Source organism: Liolophura sinensis, chromosome 12, assembly GCF_032854445.1.
Source record: "Liolophura sinensis isolate JHLJ2023 chromosome 12, CUHK_Ljap_v2, whole genome shotgun sequence".
Taxonomy (NCBI): Eukaryota; Metazoa; Mollusca; class Polyplacophora; order Chitonida; family Chitonidae; genus Liolophura; species Liolophura sinensis.
The window spans coordinates 12,084,720-12,107,759 of record NC_088306.1 but is presented as its reverse complement, the minus strand read 5'-3'; the positions used below and the strand labels follow the sequence as shown (position 1 = coordinate 12,107,759).

Below are 23,040 nucleotides of genomic sequence, written 5' to 3'. Positions count from 1 at the left end.
TTCTTTATAAATAAAGTACGCATACAGTGGTATGACCGGGCTTGTCGGATTTATGCCAGGGTCTTGGGTACACGTGCTCCCAGCCCTACAGAACTATGTAGACTAGAGTAGCACTAAAACACGATACTGATATGTGGCACTGTGAAATAGTTAAAGTTATTGCACACAAATACCTTAGACATCATACGGGACTATTTCCTTTCACTATATTCAACACAGGATGTGGTACTTCAACAGGTACATATGTTTAATAAACGAGTTTAATAAGTTACGAGTTTACTGTAGTGTTGTTGTTGCAGTCCACAAGCGCGCTTCCCTCTCTAGACCACCACGCCTTTCTGACAGTGAATATTTCTCCCTAGAAACAAAATCGACGAAATCGGCATACTCACCTAAGGACATATCTATCTTTTCCACCGTGCCAGACATCTTTAACTGTAGCAAGGAAACGATTTAAAAGCAGAAATGACAGTAAACGGGATTACAACAGCTTCATGGCACAACTCGAAAAGTACAAGTCTCTCACCACCAGACGGCGCTGCGTGATCACTCTGAACACGGTGTAAACTCAAACTAAAAATTTTTACTGTAACGGTTATCATGTCATCATGCGGATTAATATTTGTAATAAAACCTTATGTCAGCTCCAACCGCTTACATCAAATGCACTACACATATTTTAATTAAATGTGTTTGTTTTGGAACTTATGAGTGTGAGCATCGCGGTAGGGGGCGTGTACTTTGACCACGTGGGGTGTCCCAGCTGACGCTGATAGCTTCTGCCAGTGACAACAGCTTGTGGAACGTCTTTTAATTGTTAAGCGATTAAGACCTTAGAAAATGTCTTCACCACGTGTACTTTACAATTACCTTGGCAACTCTGGCCTGAAGGTCTCCAACATCTGTTTGGGGACAATGACATTCGGGCAGATACCGGTAATTCAAAGTAGTTTTGAAAGCACTCATGTCCAGTGTGTCATACTTCACACTAGTGCAGGTTAGACACTCCTGATTACCTTAGATAAGATTATTCATGATTTCGAAGCTAATCTACATCTTAACCCTTAATTGCTGCAAAGTGCTTTTGGATCAGGAAACAACTATTTTATATTTTGCCTAGCTTGTAGTATTAGAAAGAGATAATTAGGTCACGAAGTTCAGTTTACAGGGGTTCAGTCTCTATTAGACTGTTATAATAAATATACAGACACACGTGGGCTTTGATAAGATTCACCAGAACATATGACATACTTTATTAGCACGTACACAAACATCTCCATCAACTCACAAGAAGTAGGCCTTATCAGTTTTGTTGATTGACTTATTCACCATTATATACCAAATATCACAAAGTGATATTACGCAAATTCAAATTAACTACACCAGTGTTTTCGGTATTATTCCTTTTTTGCATCCTGTTTTTGATATCAAACTAATTGTTTAGCTACTTATATAAAGGCTAAAAATTACCACATACATAATTAATGTGTACATTCAAGGGAGAATGTTAATTAGGGATAAAACATAATGTTCACCTTGATTATTTGCAGCAGTCAGAAGAATATTTGTGCTTACAGTATTTCACTTATGCTTTCAACGTGATGTATATTTATTACACAGAACGGGCGACCATCCAACATCAATGAACAAGATTCTCATGCCGTCATGGATAAATATGCAGAAATGGGGGGCAACTTTTTGGACACAGCAGATATCTATCAGACAGGCCTCTCTGAACAGATTGTTGGAACATGGCTGAAGAAGTGAGTTGGACTGTGTTAACATTTAGTGGAATTACCATGTAGTTTAATGGAGTCCACCTTGTAGACTGTTAGCAGTAGTATGGTTTGAATTTGTATCAATAGTTTGTATGAAATTGTAGAAATACTTGCCACAGTTGGGTAGTGTTCTTGCCCACCTTGTACAGTTTCTAATTAGCTCAGTTAGAAAAAAAAAATGCAAATTCAAAAATTCTTGTAGCATCTTACATCAGTGAAATTTTATTTATTCATTTATATGATTGTCAACACCAAGAATGTCCATGAAACCTGGACCAGAAAGAACAGTATGGACATAAATGTGTGTGTCGTAATGAAGTCATAATTACATATATACATTTATGTTTTCAAGCTCCAGTTAGCTTATTGTTTTTTTCTTCAGTTAGGTATGATCACTCACTCATATTCGTTTTCTCATTCGGTTTCCTCCCATCATAATGCTGGCAGCCCTTGTATAAATAAAATATTCTAAAATATAGCATACTAAATACCAATCAGCAAAATAAATATACATGGCTGACTCCCTTTGCCATCCATCTCCCCACAAATTTGCTGATCTGCTTAGTACAGTGATGCTTTTATTTCTGTATAAAGACATGAAAGAGGGTAGAAAGTAGGAACTACGTCAAACCATATCTGTGGAAATTTTTTAATTGTACCGTACTCTTGGAATGAAGAATAGGCTATAATCCTGAGGATTGTGGGCTCAACACAGTTCAGCTAGGTCAACCTGTCAATCTTAGTTAACCTGTCAATCTCAGGGTTAACCTGTCAATCTTAGTTAAACTATCAATCTTAGTTAACCTGTCAATCTTAGTTAACCTGTCAACCTTAGAGTTAACCTGTCAATCTAAGAGTTAACCTGTCAATCTTAGTTAACCTGTCAATCTTAGGGTTAACCTGTCAATCTTAGTTAAGCTATCAATCTTAGAGTTAACCTGTCAATCTTAGTTAACCTGTCATTCTTAGAGTTAACCTGTCAATCTTAGTTAACCTGTCAGTCTTAGAGTTAACCTGTCAATCTAAGAGTTAACCTATCAATCTTAGCGTTAACCTGTCAATCTCAGTTAACCTGTCAATCTTAGTTAACCTGTCAATCTTAGGGTTAACCTGTCAATCTTAGGGTTAACCTATCAATCTTAGTTAACCTGTCAATCTTGGAGTTAACCTGTCAGTGTAAGAGTTAACCTGTCAGTCTTAGTTAACCTGTCAATCTGCGAGTTAACCTGTCAGTCTTAGTTAACCTGTCAATCGTAGAGTTAACCTGTCAATCTTAGTTAACCTGTCAATCTTAGGGTTAACCTGTCAATCTTAGTTAACCTATCAATCTTAGTTAACATGTCAATCTTAGTTAACCTGTCAGTCTAAGAGTTAACCTGTCAATCTTAGTTAACCTGTCAATCTTAGCTAACCTGTCAATCAACCTGTCAATCTTAGTTAACCTGTCAATCTTAGGGTTAACCTGTAAATCTTAGGGTTAACCTGTCAATCTTAGGGTTAACCTGTCAATCTTAGGGTTAACCTGTCAGTCTTAGGGTTAACCTGTCAATCTTAGTTAACCTGTCAATCTTAGTTAACCTGTCAATCTTAGTTAACCTGTCAATCTTAGAGTTAACCTGTCAGTCTAAGAGTTAACCTGTCAATCTTAGAGTTAACCTGTCAATCTTAGAGTTAACCTGTCAGTCTAAGAGTTAACCTGTCAATCTTAGTTAACCTGTCAATCTTAGTTAACCTGTCAATCTTAGATTTAACCTGTCAATCTTAGTTAACCTGTCAGTCTAAGAGTTAACCTGTTAATCTTAGTTAACCTGTCAGTCTAAGAGTTAACCTGTTAATCTTAGTTAACCTGTCAATCTTAGGGTTAACCTGTCAACCTTAGGGTTAACCTGTCAATCTTAGTTAACCTGTCAATCTTAGGGTTAAGCTGTCAGTCTTAGGGTTAGCCTGTCAATCTTAGATAACCTGTCAATCTTAGTGAGCCTGTCAATCTTAGTGAACCTGTCAATCTTAGAGTTAACCTGTCAATCTTAGTTAATTTATCAATCTTAGGGTTAACCTGTCAATCTTAGGGTTAACCTGTCAATTTTAGAGTTAACCTGTCAATCTTAGGGTTAACCTGTCAATCTTAGGGTTAACTTGTCAATCTTAGTTAATGTGTGAATCTTAGAGGTAACTCGTTAATCTTAGGGTTAACCTGTCAATCTTAGTGAACCTGTCAGCCTTAGAGTCAACCTGTCAATCTTAGGGTTAACCTGCCAATCTTAGGGTTAACCTATCAGTCTAAGAGTTAACCTATCAATCTAAGAGTTAATCTATCAATCAGAGTTAACCAATCATTCTTAGGGTTAACCTGTCAATCTTAGTGAACCTGTCAATCTTAGGTAACCTGTCAGTCTTAGAGTTAACCTGTTAATCTTAGTTAACCTGTCAATCTTAGAGTGAACCAAAACATTTTGTACATTAATGGTGTCATTTTTTTTACTGGACACTTTATTGCTTATCTGCAGATCTATATTGACAGTGTGGTTAATTATATTGTTGTATCGTGGCATGACCTTTGAACTTTTTCTTTCTCGATGTTAGGTAGATTCTTTATGAATGTTTATACACTTGCATTTTGAGAGTTTTAAGTTTAGAATTTTAGTCATATTTTACCATTTTCATTAGACAGGACAGAGGGAAGTATGTTGTGGCGACAAAGGTGCGAGGTAGCATGGATCCATCAAACCCAAACGCTGTGGGTCTGAGTCGCAAACACATCATGTCCAGTATTGAGAAGAGTTTAGAGAGACTGCAGACTGACTATGTGGACCTGTACCAGGTAAATATGAAGCAGTGTAGCAGCTCACAGTCACTAATAATGTGGACAGTGCCTCCACTGTGAGGAGTATGGAAGTGTGGCTGAAAATTGCTGTTGTTGAAACCTTCAGTGTGAGGAGTACAGAATTGTGCCTGAAAATTGCAGTTATTGATTGGAACCTGGGCATTTGTTGAAAAACTGCGTTTTGAGGAGTATGGAAGTCTGTCCAAAAATTAATATTGTGGTTGTTTAAACTTGAACATTTGTTGAAACTGAACTATGAGAAGTACGGATGTGTGGCTAAAAATGGCAGTTGTCGAAGCTGAGGCATCGGTTGAAACTACACGGTGAGGAGAATGATAGCATGGCTGAAGATAGCAGATGCTGTAACTTGGAGATTTGTTAAAAGCTGCACTGTGAGGAGTATGGAAGTGTGGATGAAAAAATCAGTTGTTGAAACATAAGTATTGTTGAAACCTCCACAGTTGTTGAAACCTCCACAGTTGTTGAATCCTGCTCAGAATAAAAGTGGAAAGACAAAAACAGTCAATACAAGTACGCAAATTTTACCAAATGTTTGACTGACTGACAATGACAGTATTTCTATATTGTCAAGACTTTTATCTTCTTGTAGATTCATGTGTGGGATTCTGGCACACCTTTGGATGAAACACTGCTTGCTCTTAACGACCTGGTGCGAGCGGGCAAAGTTCGATACCTGGGCGCCAGTAACATCTGTGGTTGGCAACTTCAGAAGATTGCTGATTACAGCAAGTTTATGGGCTTAAACCGATGGGTCAGTTTACAGGTAAGTGGGCTTCAGATTACGATTTGGTCGTGACGTTTTAAGTATCTGGGTGAGTATAGCCCCGGGTTAAACAGAGTGGTGTGTTATTTTACACGTAGCTGGGTAGGTATAGCTCCAGGTTAAAAATAGTGGTGTGTTATTTTGCAAGTAGTTGGGTGGGTATAGCTCCAGATTAAACAGAATGGTGTGTTATTTTACAGGTAGCTGGGTGGGTATAGCTCCAGGTTAAATAGAGTGGTGTGTTGTTTTATAGGTAGCTAGGTGGGTACAACTCCAGATTAAACAGGGTGGTGTGTTATTTTATAGGTAGCTGGATGGGTATAGCTCCAGATTAAACAGGGTGGTGTGTTATTTTATGGGTAGCTGGGTGGGTGTAGCTCCAGATTAAACAGAGTGGTGTGTTATTTTATAGGTAGCTGGGTGGGTATAGCTCCAAATTAAACAGGGTGGTGTGTTATTTTATAGGTAGCTGGGTGGGTATAGCTCCAGATTAAACAGAGTGGTGTGTTATTTTATAGGTAGCTGGGTGGGTATAGCTCCAGATTAAACAGAGTAGTGTGTTATTTTATAGGTAGCTGGGTGGGTATAGCTCCAGATTAAACAGAGTGGTGTGTTATTTTATAGGTAGCTGGGTGGGTATAGCTCCAGATTAAACAGGGTGGTGTGTTATTTTATAGGTAGCTGGGTGGGTATAGCTCCAGATTAAACAGAGTGGTGTGTTATTTTATAGGTAGCTGGGTGGGTATAGCTCCAAATCTTTGCGGTTTAAACCAATGTCTCAGTTTACTGGTATGATTAATAATGTGACTTTTGTGGGATGTGTTTTGTGTCAAGCATCACAGTGACACAGAAAAGTAGAACATGCTCAACTCTGAGCGACTGCTGAAACCCGTCAGCCGGTATAATTCATCTAAAACCTAGGAGTAGGAGTTTGCTTTCAGATGCTTCGAGTCCCCCAAGCCGTAACTGCTACATTTTAGTCACATGGTTGATTTACACCTGGCTTCAAGTGGAGCTGTCCTGCATGTTCCCTGCACCCATATTCATTCTTGCAACCTCAATATATGCAGTTATATAGAAGAATATAACCACATAAACTGCGGTTATATTATATAATTATATATTAGATATATATTATATAATATAATATTCTAACCTATTGAAAGTAATAATTTAATAGTTCTCTACCTTTTTTTTTTTTTTGCTTAACACTGACTATCTTTTGTTTCAGCAACACTACTGTTTATTGAACCGTGAGTCCGAGTTTGATGTGTTTGATGTCTGTGCGCAAGAAGGTGTGGGAATAATACCTTGGAGCCCGTTAAAGGGGTATGCACCAGTGCTGGACTGAACACAAACATAATGATAATATTCTCACAAAATTATTTTTTGTAACATAGCGTATAATATTGATAGTATTTTAAGATTATTTCAGTCATTTCAAGAAGGTGTTCTTTGCTGCCTTACTGTAACACTATGCAGATGACACCAAACATGACACCCCTCAAGTCACAGCATACTACTACTGGACAGACTACTTGTGTAGTACATACAGATTGTCCCTTTATCCTGGAAGTGCTATAAAGGCTGCACATTTTAAAGCCTTGTTTTTGGTCAGATGATCTTGATGTTCAATGGACCACTTGTGTTACATGTACTTCAGTCATGGAAATGTAGTATTATTTGCCCGAGGTTGATGGTTTACCCCCTCAACTCATAATATACTGGTTACCGTTGCATAAATGACAAATTCTTGACTGAGATGATAAATGATAACCAAGGACTAATGGGGACAAGAATATTTTCACAAAGAATAAATTTTCATCAAGCGCACGTTTTGTTAATATGAAGAGGTTCACGAATGATTGACTGGGATTTTGTTATGAATCTACTTTCAGTGGGCTGTTGTCCGGTAAATACAAACGTGATGCCCAGGTCAACACTTCTTCTCGACTTGCCTGGGTGGCTGAAGACGCTAAACTGCGAGGCAAATACGCCCAGTCACATCCCACCTTACAAAAGTTCTTTGACAGCGACCAGTTCTGGAAGATCCTTGGTGTAGTGGAAGATGTTGCCAAGGAACAAGGTAGGTAACTCTTGCTGCATTTCTGCGGCTTTTAATGTGTAGTGAGGAACTCTTCCTGCCTAAAGTAATGTCTAAGTTGTGTAGACATTGCTGCCTTTGTGATAGCCAATTGTGGGCAAACAAGTAACATAATATATGACTTATTTATTGCCAGAGAACAGTGGTTAATTTGGCTTGTGACCATGTCACCATTGTGAAAATTTACATTCAAGGAAATTTATTAGGCATGCATCACATTCTTATTTACAACATTTTTATGCAAGATCTGTACCAAATTGTGGTCCCAAATACCCACCATACACATCTTTTTTTCAAATGGCCTTTTCTTCTGAATGAAAAAAATCAAAAAAAATCCGAAAGACCATGTTTGCAAACAAGATTTCAAGCTCTTTGATCTGATTTCGGCATCATTTTTATGTTTTCTTCTACTTTAAAATCAATTATGGTGGAAAGATCAGTTGAAAGTATGTCACACCAGGCCAAAGTTGACACAACCGAAAATACCTGTTTCTGATTTACCCTCTAAACCTTATAATAGCAGTTTTAATATATTGCAAGATTTTTTTAGGGAAATAGTTAGGGAAAGTAATTTAGACCATCTTAATCCTTATCATTTAACCCCGCTTTTGTGAGGCTGGGGTTTTGACACTGGAGAAGCGCTCCAAGATATACGCCATGCTCTTTGGCTATGGGGAATGGTTCGGGTATGACATGCAAAACAGAATGAATTAGTATTGTAGACTGATTGTGGTAAACAGAAAGTTTACATGAAGATAATACGTGTACACTGTAAATCTTCAACGTTTTTGAGCACTAAGCACTTTTTTAGGTAGGTTAGGTAGGATCTCAGAGAAAGTTAAAGTTGCAGAAGCTAATTCAAGCCCTAGCTTTAAGACAGCTTTTAAGATTGTAAACTTATTCAAAAAGCCTATGATAAATGTTATATATTATTTTTAATCGTACGTGGGAAGGTTTGTCAGCAACCTGGGAATGGTCATGGGTTTCCCCCAGGCTGTGCCCAGTTTCCTCCCATCATAATGCTGGCCGCGGTCATATAAGTGAAATATTCTTGAGTACGGCGTAAAACACCAATCAAATGAATAAATAAATATTATTTTTAATCCATTTGGACATGATTTTAAAATCCTAGTCCTAATTAAATATAATAAACAACCTGGGCGAACTGTTAAGCTGCATAACATTTATTTCATTTAAGATCTCATCATATTTTTGTGACTTTGGAAGGCTGATATAATGTTTTTTCACATGCTGTTGCCTAGAAAATATTTGTCACTGTCGTCTCATTACCTACATATAGCATGCTTTTACAAATGAGGTCTCACTTCTCGTAATTTCACGCCTCAAAAGCTAATCTCGAGTTACGTCATAGTTGCTGGCGTGTAACAAGGGAGGTAATTGAGAGCAGGCCTGTTATGAGAATGATACTAAATTAATTTTTTGTGTTGCTAGAAGCCTGAGCATCATGAAACTGTGCTATTTTTTTCTCTCTACATCCCCCCTTCCCCTCCAGTTCTCTCAGAATGATTTAAAATATTGGTGGTAGAAGAGAAAGTTGAAGAATTAGAGTAGATATATCTTTGTTTAATTTGTATTAAAATTGAGTTAAACATCCACATTTCATTACACTACTGTTGACAAACACACAGGTTATTTATTTCTTCTTTGTGAATACTGGTAATGGGATGCGTTTGACGTGTTTGATTGGTGTTGCCAAGATGGTGGTTTTAAGCAATAAAGATAGGTACCGGTATTGAGAATTCATTTTTTTTATTTTTTGTTTTTTTTTTTTTAATCTGTTTGGAATCTTTCTTTGTATTATTGTTAGTGTAGGATTATTTTTGATGAAACTTTCAGTAAAAGACAAAATCTCCAGTAAGATGTTTGACAACCGTTATTGGCAGATTACTTTTGTTTAAATCTCTAGGACGGTCGGCTGCCCAGGTGTCGTTGAAGTGGCTTCTCCAACAGAAGAATGTCCCATCTGTGATTATTGGTGCTACGAATATTAAGCAACTTGAGGAGAACATGGCTGCCGGAGAAGACTGGAATCTGACTCCAGAACAGGTGTGTAATAATGTTACTAGATGTAATATATTGATGGCAGTTCAGTCATTATTACATATTGCAGGTATATTGTGTAATAACAGATCTATGAAGGGATGGGCAATGACTCCCGTGCAGGTATATGTATATGTCGGTTAGCATGCCAGCACGGCGCATTGATCCAGGAACCTTCAAGTCCAGTCCCTCTCCCAGCTGCACGTGGGAAGGTCTGGCAACAAGCTGCGGATGGTCATGGGTTTCCCCAGGGCTCTGCCTGGTTTCCTTCCACCATAATGCTGACTGTCATCATATAAGTGAACTATTCTTAAGTGTGCCATAAAACACCAATGAAATAAATAAATAAATAATAGTGTTCATTTGAGGTGTAATATAGCACTGATGATTCAGTCTGCTCTATTGCAATAGTATTGTGTATTAACGCATGTCTGAAGGGATGACCAATGTTTGCTTTCCTGCTCTTGTAATTTTGAGATCAGAATAGGAACTGGGCAAACTGAAAGTCTTAAAAAAGCCTGGAATTTGAAAGTAACATTTCCAGGCCTTGAAAAGCATGAAAAATCAAGGACTTATGTTTACAGGGCATGGAGATGCTGTGACATTTAAAAGCAACTTGGCACATGCATTGTGGAATGATAAATACAAACAGATTGCAGAAGCAGCCTGAAATCTCAGCACCGCATTGTTTTGCTGTCATTTCAAATGGCCACTGTCAGAAATTTGCTTCGCTGATAACCAATGTCATTCAGCTAAAAAGACAAACCATTTGCCCCGGAAGATTTTCTTTTCGTTGTGTCTTAGATGAAAAAGACAGCTTCCAGGTGTGACCCATACCTTGTTGGTTCCACACTAAGTGACAGATTAAAATCAACAGAGTGATTCACAGGCTACTGTATATTGTAGGCTGAAAACTGTGCGTGAAATAGTGAAATTTTTTAGATGCATGAAGCCTGTGACACTTTTCTGTTGTCATACAACATTTCCTGTGTTTAGAACCTAAACAATCTGGACAAAACAATCTAGAATCTGGACACATGCTACAGTGCTACTTTGACTTATTCCACATTTTCTCTGTTTATCCAGCTTGGCGCTTTGAACGCTGTGTCTGACATCGAGTATCCATACCCATTTGAGACTATTGTTGGTCGAAATGCTGACAGAGTTCGAAAACAGTAAATGGGGATTAACAACTGCTGCTGTTTTGTTTGTCCTGAAGGTGAATCAACAAACCTTGTTCGCAGAAAACATTCTTGCTGTTAAGAATTACTCAAAGTTTTGGAGATATATTCTGTATTGTATCTTAATATTCATATTTTGATTCTGCTTTGTTTATTTTTGTTCCCTTCTGGATTATTTTTATTTGTACAAGTATATATCTGAAGAATTGATTTCTTTACTGATTGTCGGATTGCATTAATGCTGCCATTTAGTTTCTTGATATTTACCGAAAACTATATTTTGTCTGATTTGTGCAATTTGTCCATTTCTATCCATAATTCAGTGACACATTTTTTGTTATTAAATGGTCATAATTTTATGCATACATAAGAAGTAATTTTTTGTGGAACAGATTGTGTGATGAATAGTACATTATACTAAACTACAGTATTTGTCCAAATATGCATGGCACTATGGCTCTTAAAAATAAGTGGATGTTAAGGATGGTGTTTTGTTAAACTTGTTTTTGTGGATGTAGTTGCAAGTTTTGCAAAGTTTCATAATACAGTGTAGATGTAATTGACTATAATTGTTTAAGATTTTTATACACATGGCATGCAAAACTCGGTATATTTTCCCCTCTCTTTTTGTGTTTTTAACTTGAAATGTAAAAAAGTGCTGATAATTTTACATATATTTCAACTAATAATTAAATGTGAATCATTGTTAAGTTTTTTACATGATGTATGGTTAAATTGTTGTATTTGTATACAATATGTTTTTTTTTTGTTTTTTTTTTTATTCCGACATGTAACTAGTCAGATATATATATATTCGCAAGCTGTCACATGTAATGTACAGGTGATAAAGAAATTAATGGGTTCAATTCAGAAGTTACTGCATTAAATAAAGCAACAAATGAACTAATTTAAATGGGACCAACTGTGACTTTCTTATTTTTCAAATGTCATACATATGCATATACAAAAATCTCGGAATTTTCTTTACAATATCACGACTCCAAATATTACCTGAACTGCATCGTGACATTCGATTGATGAGACGGATGGCTTTTAACATCAAAAAATGAACCAGATTTGTGCAGATTTGTGGTTCATTTACATACTAATTGGCTTTCATGTGAATAGACCAAGAACTGGTTACTCCAATTACTGCATTTTACTCTGACTGACTCAAGTGTTCTACGTCTGGTGTTATTTTACTTTAAATGTCATGCCTGATGCCATTTGACTGCGATGGTTTCGTGTGTCATGCCAGGTGCCAGTATACAGTGACTGGTTCATGTGTCATGCCAGGTGCCAATATACAGTGACTGGTTCATGTGTCATGTCTGGTGTCACTAGACTGTTGTGTGACTGGTTCATGTGTCATGTCTGGTGTCTGTATACTGTGACTGGTTCATGAATTATACCTGTTTCATACTCCATGGCTGGTTAATGTGTCATGCCAGGTGTCAATATATGGTGTCTGGTTCATATGTCATGTCTGGTGTCACTAGACTGTTGTGTGTCTGGTTCATATGTCATGTCTAGTGCCCATATACTGTGACTGGTTCATGTGTCACGCTTGGTTTTGGTGTACTGTGACTGGTTCATGCGTCATTCTTGGTGTCATTATGCTGGTTCATGGCTCATGCAGGATGGCAGTACTGACTTTGACTGTTGTGCCATGCCTGCTGCCAGTATGCTCAGTATACCCTAACCGGACAATCCCCTCTTCAATATATCCATGATTTAAGGGGGATAACTCTAGTGAGGACATTTGATATTGTTGCGCAAGGCCGTCATACATGAGGCCTATAGACAACTGCCAATAAGATTGCGTGTCCGACTACACATATTGCTCATTCTGTCGGGTACGTGGCGAAAAATAGTGGCTTGTATATTTATACCTACATGGTGAAAGGGAAGTATCCCTCAGAAGGGCGGAAATCTTTAATCAAAAATATAACCCTTGATCGGTGGCGTCATCAGCAAATACTTTTGACCTATGAGTTCGTGAAATGGGTCTATGTATGAGACACAGCGAGCACGCATGTACTTCAAGCCTTTTAATTTGGTACACACTTGATACACGCATGTAGGTTACCAGCTGCATGTTGATTAGCATTAATTAGGTTTGCCTGCTTTTTAGGAGTTTCCCCGAGTATTCAGAACTAAAAATAGCATTACGTACCCCACCCGACCCCCAAGGGATGAATAAATAGATAAATCAACTTCCTCTTTGTCCAAGATTTTTGGTTTTAGATGATAAGACGTGAGAACATACAACATCAACAGAGTACAATTACGCTGGAAACCCAAGGTTAACCATCCGTGGCGGCAGCATGTCCACTTAAGATCCAAATGTACCAGAATAATGTTTACTTTAAATGTTAAAAAAAATGTGACAGGTATAAATGCATTGGAAGAGTATTGTGTTGTGTGTACCGTATATTAAAGTCAGTTTCTGGTTAATTTCACGGATGACTTACTCATTCATAGTCATTTGGATTAAAATTGCGTAGTTAAGAAAACAATCTGATAACACGCAATATACAGAGGTTTTTTTCTCGTGCGTTATCTGATATGGTGTGTTTTACATACCTCTCACAATCTGAACTCACCCTCGGGCCATTCACCCTGACTTGTTAACTAATGAAATTCACGTAATACTTGAGTAACCGGTTTTTTGCAGCCTTTCTATAGGCCTACCTTTTCGTTTTCATCACTTTTTTTTCAGCACATAATAGAAGTCATTTTGTCTTTATATATACATTTACCGATTGTACTAGTGTTTAATTTTTTTATTGAACATTTTCCTCCTCAGAGAGGTGTATATGCTCTCTGGACCTTCGGATGACGCTAGGCTATATCGGCTGAACACGAAACTAACGAATACCCTCTTGTAACACCGTATATCTGAAGTATGCATGCACTACGGACTTTATTGGTGTTTTAATACTATTTTACATATGATGCTGAAATTTTCATGACAGTTGCTTATCATCACATAAGTGATGCGTGTAAATTAAAGAAGCTATATGTACCGGAGATTTTTGACAAAAAAAGTGATCAGCGCAAATCCAATAGAATTTTTGCTAACGCTCAAAATCGGTAAAAATAAGCTCCTAAAATTTATAAGCCGGTATAGCATTTTAGCATTTTTAAACTTTACAATCATTTCAACACTATAAATATTCTGATATTTACTGATATGCAATAATTTGAGCTATTCTTGGTAAATCTAAAAAAAATGAATTGATTAGCGAATGTGGAATTTTCACAAAAAATCTCCAGTATAGCCTCTATTGGTATTAAAGATATTAAATGTCTTGTGTTTAAGCATTGCAGGTCTAATTGCGAACTTCGCAGCTTGGTATTACCGCTTGTTTGTTTTTTTGTTTGCTTGTTTGTTTGTATTTTTTTCTGGCCCATCCGATATATATTCATGTATGTATGTACATGCATGTGATATAAGGATATTGTGAGTTGTGAGTCCCGGGCATTCAACTGACATCCTCTTCTGTCGTACGTGGGAGGTCTGAAAGCAACCTGTGGATGGTTGTGGTTCCCCATGCTCTGTCTGCCCCCCCCCCCCCCCCCCCACTCCCACCATCCATAATGCTGGCCGCCGTCGTATAAGTGAAATATTCTTGAGTATGCGTAAAACCCCAATCAAATAAATAGATAAATTTAACTGTCATGATACTCCTCTGTTTCAGCATTATACAGCTGATGTATTTTTGCAGCGTATATAATCGTGTACAGGACTAAATATAACTCATTTCCTCATTTCCAACAGGACGAACTCTCTACAGTTTGATGCGTGTGTCTGAACAGTTGGGATATAGCCGGATTTGAACACGCCATCTCATGGACAAGAGGTTGTAGGATACAAACATCACATTGATTCACGTGCACAGGCACCTAGCATGAAAATGTTGACACAGATATAATTTGCCTCGCATTGATATGATAATCCTTTAGCAGAGTGAAACTTATGCGCAAGGCAGAATAAAAAGGAACTCGTATCCTTTATAAATTGTTTTCAGGTTTACAGATTAATTACGTGGGCGAAGCAAAAAGTGCAACAAGTCAGATCAAGCACCGGAAAATAAGTTTTATTTGCAATACTCACGTTCTGCCAGATTTATAATACTTTACCAGGGATATGCCCGAGTTATGTTATGGTGTCAATAACGGAAAGTTACCAGGGCTGAAAAGCTGTTCTCTCTGACTCCGAAGTCCGATCCTTTTCGACTGATTGTTTCTTACCCTCCACCGTCCTCGCTCTCCTACTACTGGTCTCAACCCTAGCTTAATTTCACGGAGAGTTTATGTATGGTATTGTAGAGAACGGATTGACTATTTATTTAGTTTTTGACAATAGGCTGAACAGCACCCCGAGGCTTTGTTCTTGGAGAGCTGGCTTAAGGTAACGAATGCAAACGCTGATGTGATGTTTTGTACCAGTTTGGAGGTTAGAACGACCAAATGAATTCTAGATTTGTATGTAGGTGTAACACCTGGCTAGACCTGCGTGACTTTCACAACAGCATGCATATGCCAGCGTTTATTCACACAGATAACTCGTTTAAAGAACGTATACCGGTGATTTGTGGCTAAAAATTCATTCAAGTCATTGTGATGTGTAGAAAGGTGACAAAGATACTGTCAAATACAGATATGCACATTTTCTGACAAATGATACTGTTAAAATTTAACTAGCCTGTCTTGTCTCACTCTGTACAGTTGCTGCACTTAACTACAGGCGGTTGCAGATGTAGAAAATGCGGCTCACGAAATGCACGCGCGTACATTGAACTCAGATGCACCCCCCCCCCCCTTCCGTTCTCACGCCCCACACACAACCACCCCACCACTAACAGCACGTGAATACATTGACGCATTTGTGTATTAGCAAGTATGCAGGCGAGCCATTTTTCTCCGTCGCTCTTTCTTTCTCTTCACCTTATTCTAACCCCACCGTATTTTGCTTAAAGCCGGTATAGACCGCATGGTGTATTGTACATATATGAATGCGTGTGTGAATAAATGTTGATGGTCCCTTTTGACATATGCGTTGGCTGTTTTTAACGCTTGTGTGTGTATGTGTGTTTTCGATTTTTTATTTTATTTATTGCCGCCCTATGCTCAGGACTATTTTACTTACCATACGCCAGTGAACTGGTTTACGGGTGATGGAAACCGGACAGAGACTGCAAAAACACCGCTCTTCGCCAGGCAAGCCTCCTGACTGAATGTTGTAGCTCAAAAAGCGGAAGCTGGTTTCGAGTTTACGACTTCAATGGCAGAGCTATGCTTCGACCACAAGTTTTCTTCACGTTTCTCTGTCATTTCACAGTCCCTAACATCAGCTCAAAATCAACCGAACCGGCCCCGATGGCTCAGTTGAGCGTCAGCTTCGGGGGCTGTAGATCCAGGGTCAGTCCTGGGTCGAGTCACACCTAGGACCTTGAAGAAAGAAAGATGTAGCTTCCTCGCTTGGCGTTCGCATTACGGGGAAGTACACCGGTTGGTTGACAGGACGACCCAGGAGCCTCTCATCAATGCGGTCGCTGTGCGTTCAAGACGAGCCCTTGCTGGCTTCCTCTCCGGCCGCACGTGGGAAGGTATGGCAGTAACCTACGTATGGCCGTGGTTCCCCAGGATCTGCCCGGTTTCCTCTCATCATATGTGCTGCCGCTGTGGCATAAGTGAAATATTCTTCAGTTCGGCTTAAAAACACCAGTCAAATAAATAAACAACATATTGGTGGAGGGCGATTGGCCCCCAATAAACTTCACGAATCACCAATTAAAGCCCCCCCCCCCCCCACCCCAAATATACGTGATTCATGCCCACTGCTTATTGTCGAAAACAAGGGCTGCGCAGGAATTTCAGATTACGTTAAACATATCGATGGAACACATATCCCTCTTCAGTTACCGTTCATCTAAAAAGAGTGCATACATATCTTTTGTTATTTAATGCTATAACCATTAACTGAAACGTAAGAAGCCTGCTGGCCATGGCTATATGATATATAAATAAAAATGGTTGAAAAGAAAGTGTTCTTTGACATTTGGTTTAGCCAGACTTCGTCTAAATTACGCAGATTTGGTGTGAGATACTACTGAAGTCTAATAAATTTGAAGATATTCAATAGGCCTGACAAAAAATGCGATATCAGATGTTCAATCTCTTGTAGATAAACCAGGGACGTCACTAAAGCAGTGGTTAACTGTACTGAATATGTTCACTCGTGAAATCCTTAGAAACTCTCTGGACATGACCACTTAGGTTCACGCTTCTTAGGTGTCGTGCGGTACTGTACAGATATTTCTTTTATTAAACCGGAAAAAAACTGTATAGTCAAAACAATTTCAGTTTGAATATGTTCAAATGCCGGGTATAAAGCAGGTGAATTTGTCATCACTTCATTTTCCATGGTTGCACGGAGAAAATATTAATATTTATTTATTTATTTGATCGGCGTTTTACGCCGTACTCAAGAATATTTCACTTATACGACGGCGTCCAGCATTATGGTGGGTGGAAACCGGGCAGAATCCGGTGGAAACCCACGAGCATCCGCAGTTTGCTGGCAGGCCTTCCCACGTACGGTCGGAGAGGAAGCCAGCATTAGCTGGACTTGAGCTCACAGCGACCGCATTGGTGAGAGACTCATTACGCTGCGCTAGCGCACTAACCAACTGAGCCACGGAGGCCCCCCACAAATATTAATAAATGCCTGTGTCCACATGTATACACACTGAAACTGTTGCAATCAACTGCAAAGCTCTCTCTGTTGAGACTTTCAATGGCAATGTGCCTGAGGTACGTCATTTTATGTTCTCCATTTTCACCAACCAAACACAGATCTTGTATTCCTCGAACTCTGGACAATTTAATTCTCTTAGTTTCTTACATCTACTGTGTTTGGCGGCACTTTATTAAACAGATCCGGTCGAATAAAAGCATTTAAAAATACCTAGGCGAGTTTAATTTCTCAATGGAAAAGGTTTCGCATCAGTACGACTGAATTTTAATATAAAAGACAACCAGAACAGCGATGACAGTGTGATAGTTGGCAAACGGTCACACGTAACTGGTGAAATACGGCCTCATGTTAATTTACCTCAGTCAAGGTTTTTTTCTAGGTGTAAATTCTTAAATTCTTAACATATATACATATATCCCCTGATTGTTATGTTCTTAGTAGGCTTGGGAGTATGCGCAGGCGACAAATCGGGTAGACCTTATCTCTGTCATTTTGCTTTCTGACGGAATGTCATTCACATGATTTAGTTTGGAGTAAGATCTCAGGTTCCCCCCCCCCCCACCCACCCCCACCCCACCCCTCTATTACTCGGTTATTAACACATGCCTAGGCCGTGCATGTCGCACTATTTATACGTGTTACGCTAATGTTATTATGACAGTACACGTTGCTGAATCTTAATGGACGATCGGCACGTGATTGGGATGTGTTCATTGTGCTCTTTTTACCATGTTTTTTTTGTTTTATGAATAACTTACAAATTAAAATACCATCGGAGTCATACCAAAGTCTTAAGAAACGACACGTTTTGCCGCCTTGCTTAGAGCAAGGAAACCGGGCTGGTTGGTCCAGTCAGTATAATGTGACTGGGTGAGGTATTATGTCTGGTGTGTTCGGCATGATACTGCAGTGGCGGTGGCCTTGAGGCAGATGCTCTAACCATTAGGCCACCGAATGAGTCTGAAAAATATCGACATAAATTCTCAAGCATACAAACATACATTCGGAAATACCAGTATCATTGTCCTGCAAAATATCACTCTTTCCCGCGTAACCTGGTCTGCAATGCCTTGCTTAGTAGCGGAGCCGAAGTTTAGACTATAGGAACAACTACCAAACGTGGCTGTAAAGACGGTAATGTCAGTGAAGTCCAAACATAGCACTCTGTTTCATATCTGTGTCCAATTCCTAATCTGGTGCTAGGGCCTGTATATTCGTCGCGTTAGATCACCACGTTGAATATATGAATAGTTGCTATCAAAGTTCACCTGAGATGAATGTTTACCGTATTAAACAAGATTTAATTCATTTGCCTAAAAAATTCCTTGCGTCTTACCATCATCCCTGGAAAATGCATATTGACTGCTAAGTCCGTCTAATTTCGTACTTGATATACTTTCTTAATTGTTTAATGGTTTGTGTGAACGTCCTTTGGAAATTATCGTATTATCGACCCGTTTGGAGTTGGAGTAAGATCTCAGGTTACCCCACCCCCACCCCCACCCCCACTTACTCGGTTATTATTAACACATGCCTAGGCCGTGCATGTCGCACTATTTATACGTGTTACGCTAATGTTATTATGACAGTATATGTTGCTGAAGCCAAATGGACGAGCGGCACGTGGTTGGGCTGTGTTCATTGTGCTCTTTTTACCATGTTTTTTTGTTTGTTTTGTGAATAACTTACAAATTAAAGTAACATTTTGGAAATTATCCAATTATCGTCCCGGAACGTCCGTTTTGTTTTGGCGCATAGATTAAGACGATGACGTCAGTTGATTCATGCCATTGTTTTGAATCACTGGATGTTTGTTGTTGTTGTGTTGGGTTTTTTTTTCAAGTTTGAACACACCCAGTAAGAGACCGCCAGGTGGACACCATGTATTGCTAAATAGCATGAGGCCCTACGAGGCCAGTATATTCACAGCTATTCTGAACAGACAAACGATCCTTTCTTTATCGTTTAATACATTGCCTTCCCCTGTTTGCAATCGATGACACCAGTGATGAACCCCAATTTCATTTTCAGTCTTGTTTTGCCTATGATTAAACAATGTTTTATGAGAATTCTATTTTTACTGATGATTTTATAAGCAATTCATGGCATCGCGGATTTGTTATTTCCATACTTCGTATTATCGTATTCCGTTTGTGCCCTGAAGCTGTAACCTAAAGCGCCTCACGACCGACCGTTCTCAGTCAACATCCGGGGTCTTCGAGATTTTCGTTGTAGAAAGTCCCGGAACTCGAGAGATTCTGAGAGAAAAAATGCCGATACGAGCAGGTCAATGTCAAAGAAACGTCGACCGCTGACTGGTTAATGGCTATCAGGTTACATGATTCAATGTATCTAGTCCGGATACGAATGTGCACGTGAGATAATAATGTGTGACATGGACATAATTATACCGTGTCTCCCGTGTTAGATTGAAGGGGGATGGGGGGTGGGGGCAGTTCACACAGTGCTCTTATCAGCATGTTTAGTGGACGAACTTTACTCACAGGTCTGATACGTGTACATGGAAAAAAAAACGTCTCCCCCTACGAATACAATGTCAGAATGTAGTTCAATTGCTAATTTTATTTTTATAGTATCACTCTCAACAAGCTGTTAGAGGGCACAAACAAGGTGGAGATCACAAGGTTAAACATATCCCTAACATTAGGGTTTAATATTTACTTATCCAAGGTACACTGGGGCCGGAAAAATCGCAAAATAAAGCAAGCAACACTACATGTAATATGGAATGAATGTAACATGATATTTGTTTTACTTATTTACTTATTTGATTAAGTGTTCTACGCCGCACTCAAGAATATTTCACTTATACGACGGAGGTCAGCTTTATGGTGGGAGGAAACCTACGACCATCCGCAGGTAGCTGACAGACCTACCAACGTTCGGCGGCAGAGAGGAAACCAACCTGAGCTGGACTTGAACTCCCAGCGACCGCATTGGTGTGTAACATGATGAACAAGTAATATAGACGTGTACATGTGAATGGTTACGTCACACTGAAAGTATTTCAGCCATTTCGTGTATGAAGATATATAATATATACACATGCACATACGCACTGAGAAGTATGGAGCGTGATTCTAAATTTGTTTTAATTATTCTAATGGTTGGCTGAATTAACGAATTTACATACTGTTTGAACGCTCTCCTCACCCACGTCTCCACAATATCATTTGCACTTGTGTTATATACATAACGACAAACAGAATGAAGTGTTTATTTCCTTCAGTGGCATGACTGTTTAGGCCTATTCGCTCTCAAGAATATTTCACGTGTGGCGACCGTAAGTTTTACAGGCAATGAACCGGTGAGAGTCAAGAGGAGGCTGGTCAAAGCCACGAGGAGACCGGACAGAGAGAAGAGGAGACACGTAACCAGTGAAATCCAGTCTCTTGTCAAGTTACCGCTGTTAGAAATTTATTCTAACTGTTCGTGTAAATGCTTACATATTAGACGACCTCCACCCCCCTCCCATCCCCCCCCCCTCCCCACATTGACACATGCATTAACACGAGAGTATCTGGTAACATGCACATCTCGATCTAAAGCGTCGTTTCGTCGCATTCTAAATGCATGGTCACGCCATTTCCTTTGGGAACCGTGATTTCTTTCTTGTAGAAGGTGTTGGTTTTTCACACGTGTGTGTATTTTCAGTGCAAATTGGGAAATGATGTACAGACACGACTCACAGAGCACAGTGTAATTTTCACAAATTGCCCTAATACAAAATCATGCATGGATAGCTCAAATTGCGTAATCAAGTTGTCGGGGTTCGTGTTATACCATTTAAAGAATATAGAGGGTATTCCAGTTCGGATCGGAAAGTTTCTCGATAATACGATTATGAAAATGTTAGCGAAGAAGTAATACAATAATTTATAAGCTGTTCACGGGGAAGTGGTTATTTTGTAGCCATGACAACCTTAAAAATGTGAGGTTCGACACAACGTTATTTCTGTACTATGCATTCAATCAAAGTTATGACTGTACAGAAAAAAGAATTGGAGATGTAACCGAGAGTTCGGATGTGGGCCTTGAGCAGAGACGCTGAATCTAAAATTGTGGCTTGTGGATTTAACCTGGAGGTTTGGCATGAAACTAGACTGGGAGGTTTGACATGAAACTGGGCCTGGAGGTTTGACATGAAACTTGAAATGGAGGTTTGACAAGAAACTAGACCCGGAGGTTTAACATGAAACCAGGCCTAAAGGTTTGACATGAAACCAGGCCTAGAGGTTTGACATGAAACTGGACTCGGAGGTTTGACATGAAACTAGACTCGGAGGTTTGACATGAAGCTAGACCTGGGGGGTTGATATGAAACTTGACCTGGCGGTTTGACATGAAACTTGACCTGGCGGTTTGACATGAAACTTGACCTGGAGGTTTGACATAAAACAAGACCTGGAGGTTTAACATGAAACTTGACCTGGAGGTTTGACATGAAACTTGACCTGGAGGTTTGACATGAAACTGGACCTGGAGGTTTGACATGAAACTGGACCTGGGGGTTTGACATGAAACTAGACCTGCAGGTTTGACATGAAACTTGACCTGGAGGTTTGACATGAAACTAAACCTGGAGGTTTGACATGAAACTTGACCTGGAGGTTTGACATGACGCTGGACCTGGAGGTTTGACATGAAACTGGACCTGGAGGTTTGACATGAAACTGGACCTGGAGGTTTGACATGAAACTGGACCTGGAGGTTTGACATGAAACTTGACCTTGAGGTTTGACATGAAACTTGACCTGGAGGTTTGACATGAAACTAAACCTGGAGGTTTGACATAAAACAAGGCGTGGAGGTTTGACATGAAGACAGACCTAGGGGTTTGACATGAAACTAGGCCTAGAGGTTTGGCATGAAAATAGACCTTGAAGTTTGACATAGACTAGAGGTGGAGTTTGAACAGGAGTAGGTAACTAAATGCCTACCTTTCATTATTATAGGAGCTACGTTCCCTCACACACAGCCCGTCACCTATTGCTTAAATCGGAATATTGGCAAGGAGAAGACCCTCATTGCAGAATCTTCGGCTAGGCATGGAGAAACCAGTTACAGCTCCAGGAAATAATCGTCTCTTCTTAACGATCAATTTGAAGGAAGGTTGGGTAAACCTGGCAGAGACCCGGGAGTGTTTCTTCATTCCAGCGATGGTTTTGAGATTAAGGTGAAAAAGCTCCAGAAAATACTTTTCATCCCGCACAGGGTGGGCAAATCCAGCAGAGCCCCAGGAAATAACATTTTCATTTCATCGATGGTTTAGTGCGAAGGCTGGTCAAACCCAGCAGAAAACGTCTTCCTCCCGGCTATCGTTTTGAGCGAAAGGCGGATGGATCATAATCAAGGTAGAATGGCCAAACCCGTAGAGCTCCAATAAAAGGCATTTCATCACAGTAATACATTTAATACATAGACAAATGAATGATATACATATCTATGTCATACTTTTCTATGGGTAGGGATTCAAGTGATGGTCTTAAGCGAAGGGTGCCACGTGAAAATCCAGTAGAGC

The 23,040-nt window shown here is 39.4% G+C and overlaps 1 protein-coding gene across 1 annotated transcript; it reads left to right on the top strand.

The window, feature by feature from the left end:
* The first annotated feature begins 794 nt into the window (after positions 1-794).
* On the top strand, positions 795-10,753 carry LOC135479530 (1-deoxyxylulose-5-phosphate synthase YajO-like). Its single transcript, XM_064759405.1, has 8 exons — positions 795-936; positions 1,621-1,763; positions 4,446-4,599; positions 5,213-5,386; positions 6,618-6,715; positions 7,285-7,472; positions 9,418-9,557; positions 10,638-10,753. Exons 1-8 carry the CDS (start codon positions 841-843, stop codon positions 10,728-10,730), a joined length of 1,086 nt encoding a protein of 361 aa, XP_064615475.1. The 5' UTR covers positions 795-840; the 3' UTR covers positions 10,731-10,753.
* Positions 10,754-23,040: the final 12,287 nt, after the last annotated feature.

Excerpts from the sequence above, each read along its gene's own strand:
- LOC135479530 (XM_064759405.1), top strand. The coding sequence starts at position 841 with ATGTCTTCACCACGTGTACTTTACAATTACCTTGGCAACTCTGGCCTG. Across the intron at positions 1,764-4,445 it reads GTTGGAACATGGCTGAAGAA|ACAGGACAGAGGGAAGTATG; the intron begins GTGAGTTGGACT and ends CATTTTCATTAG. Across the intron at positions 6,716-7,284 it reads CCTTGGAGCCCGTTAAAGGG|TGGGCTGTTGTCCGGTAAAT; the intron begins GTATGCACCAGT and ends ATCTACTTTCAG.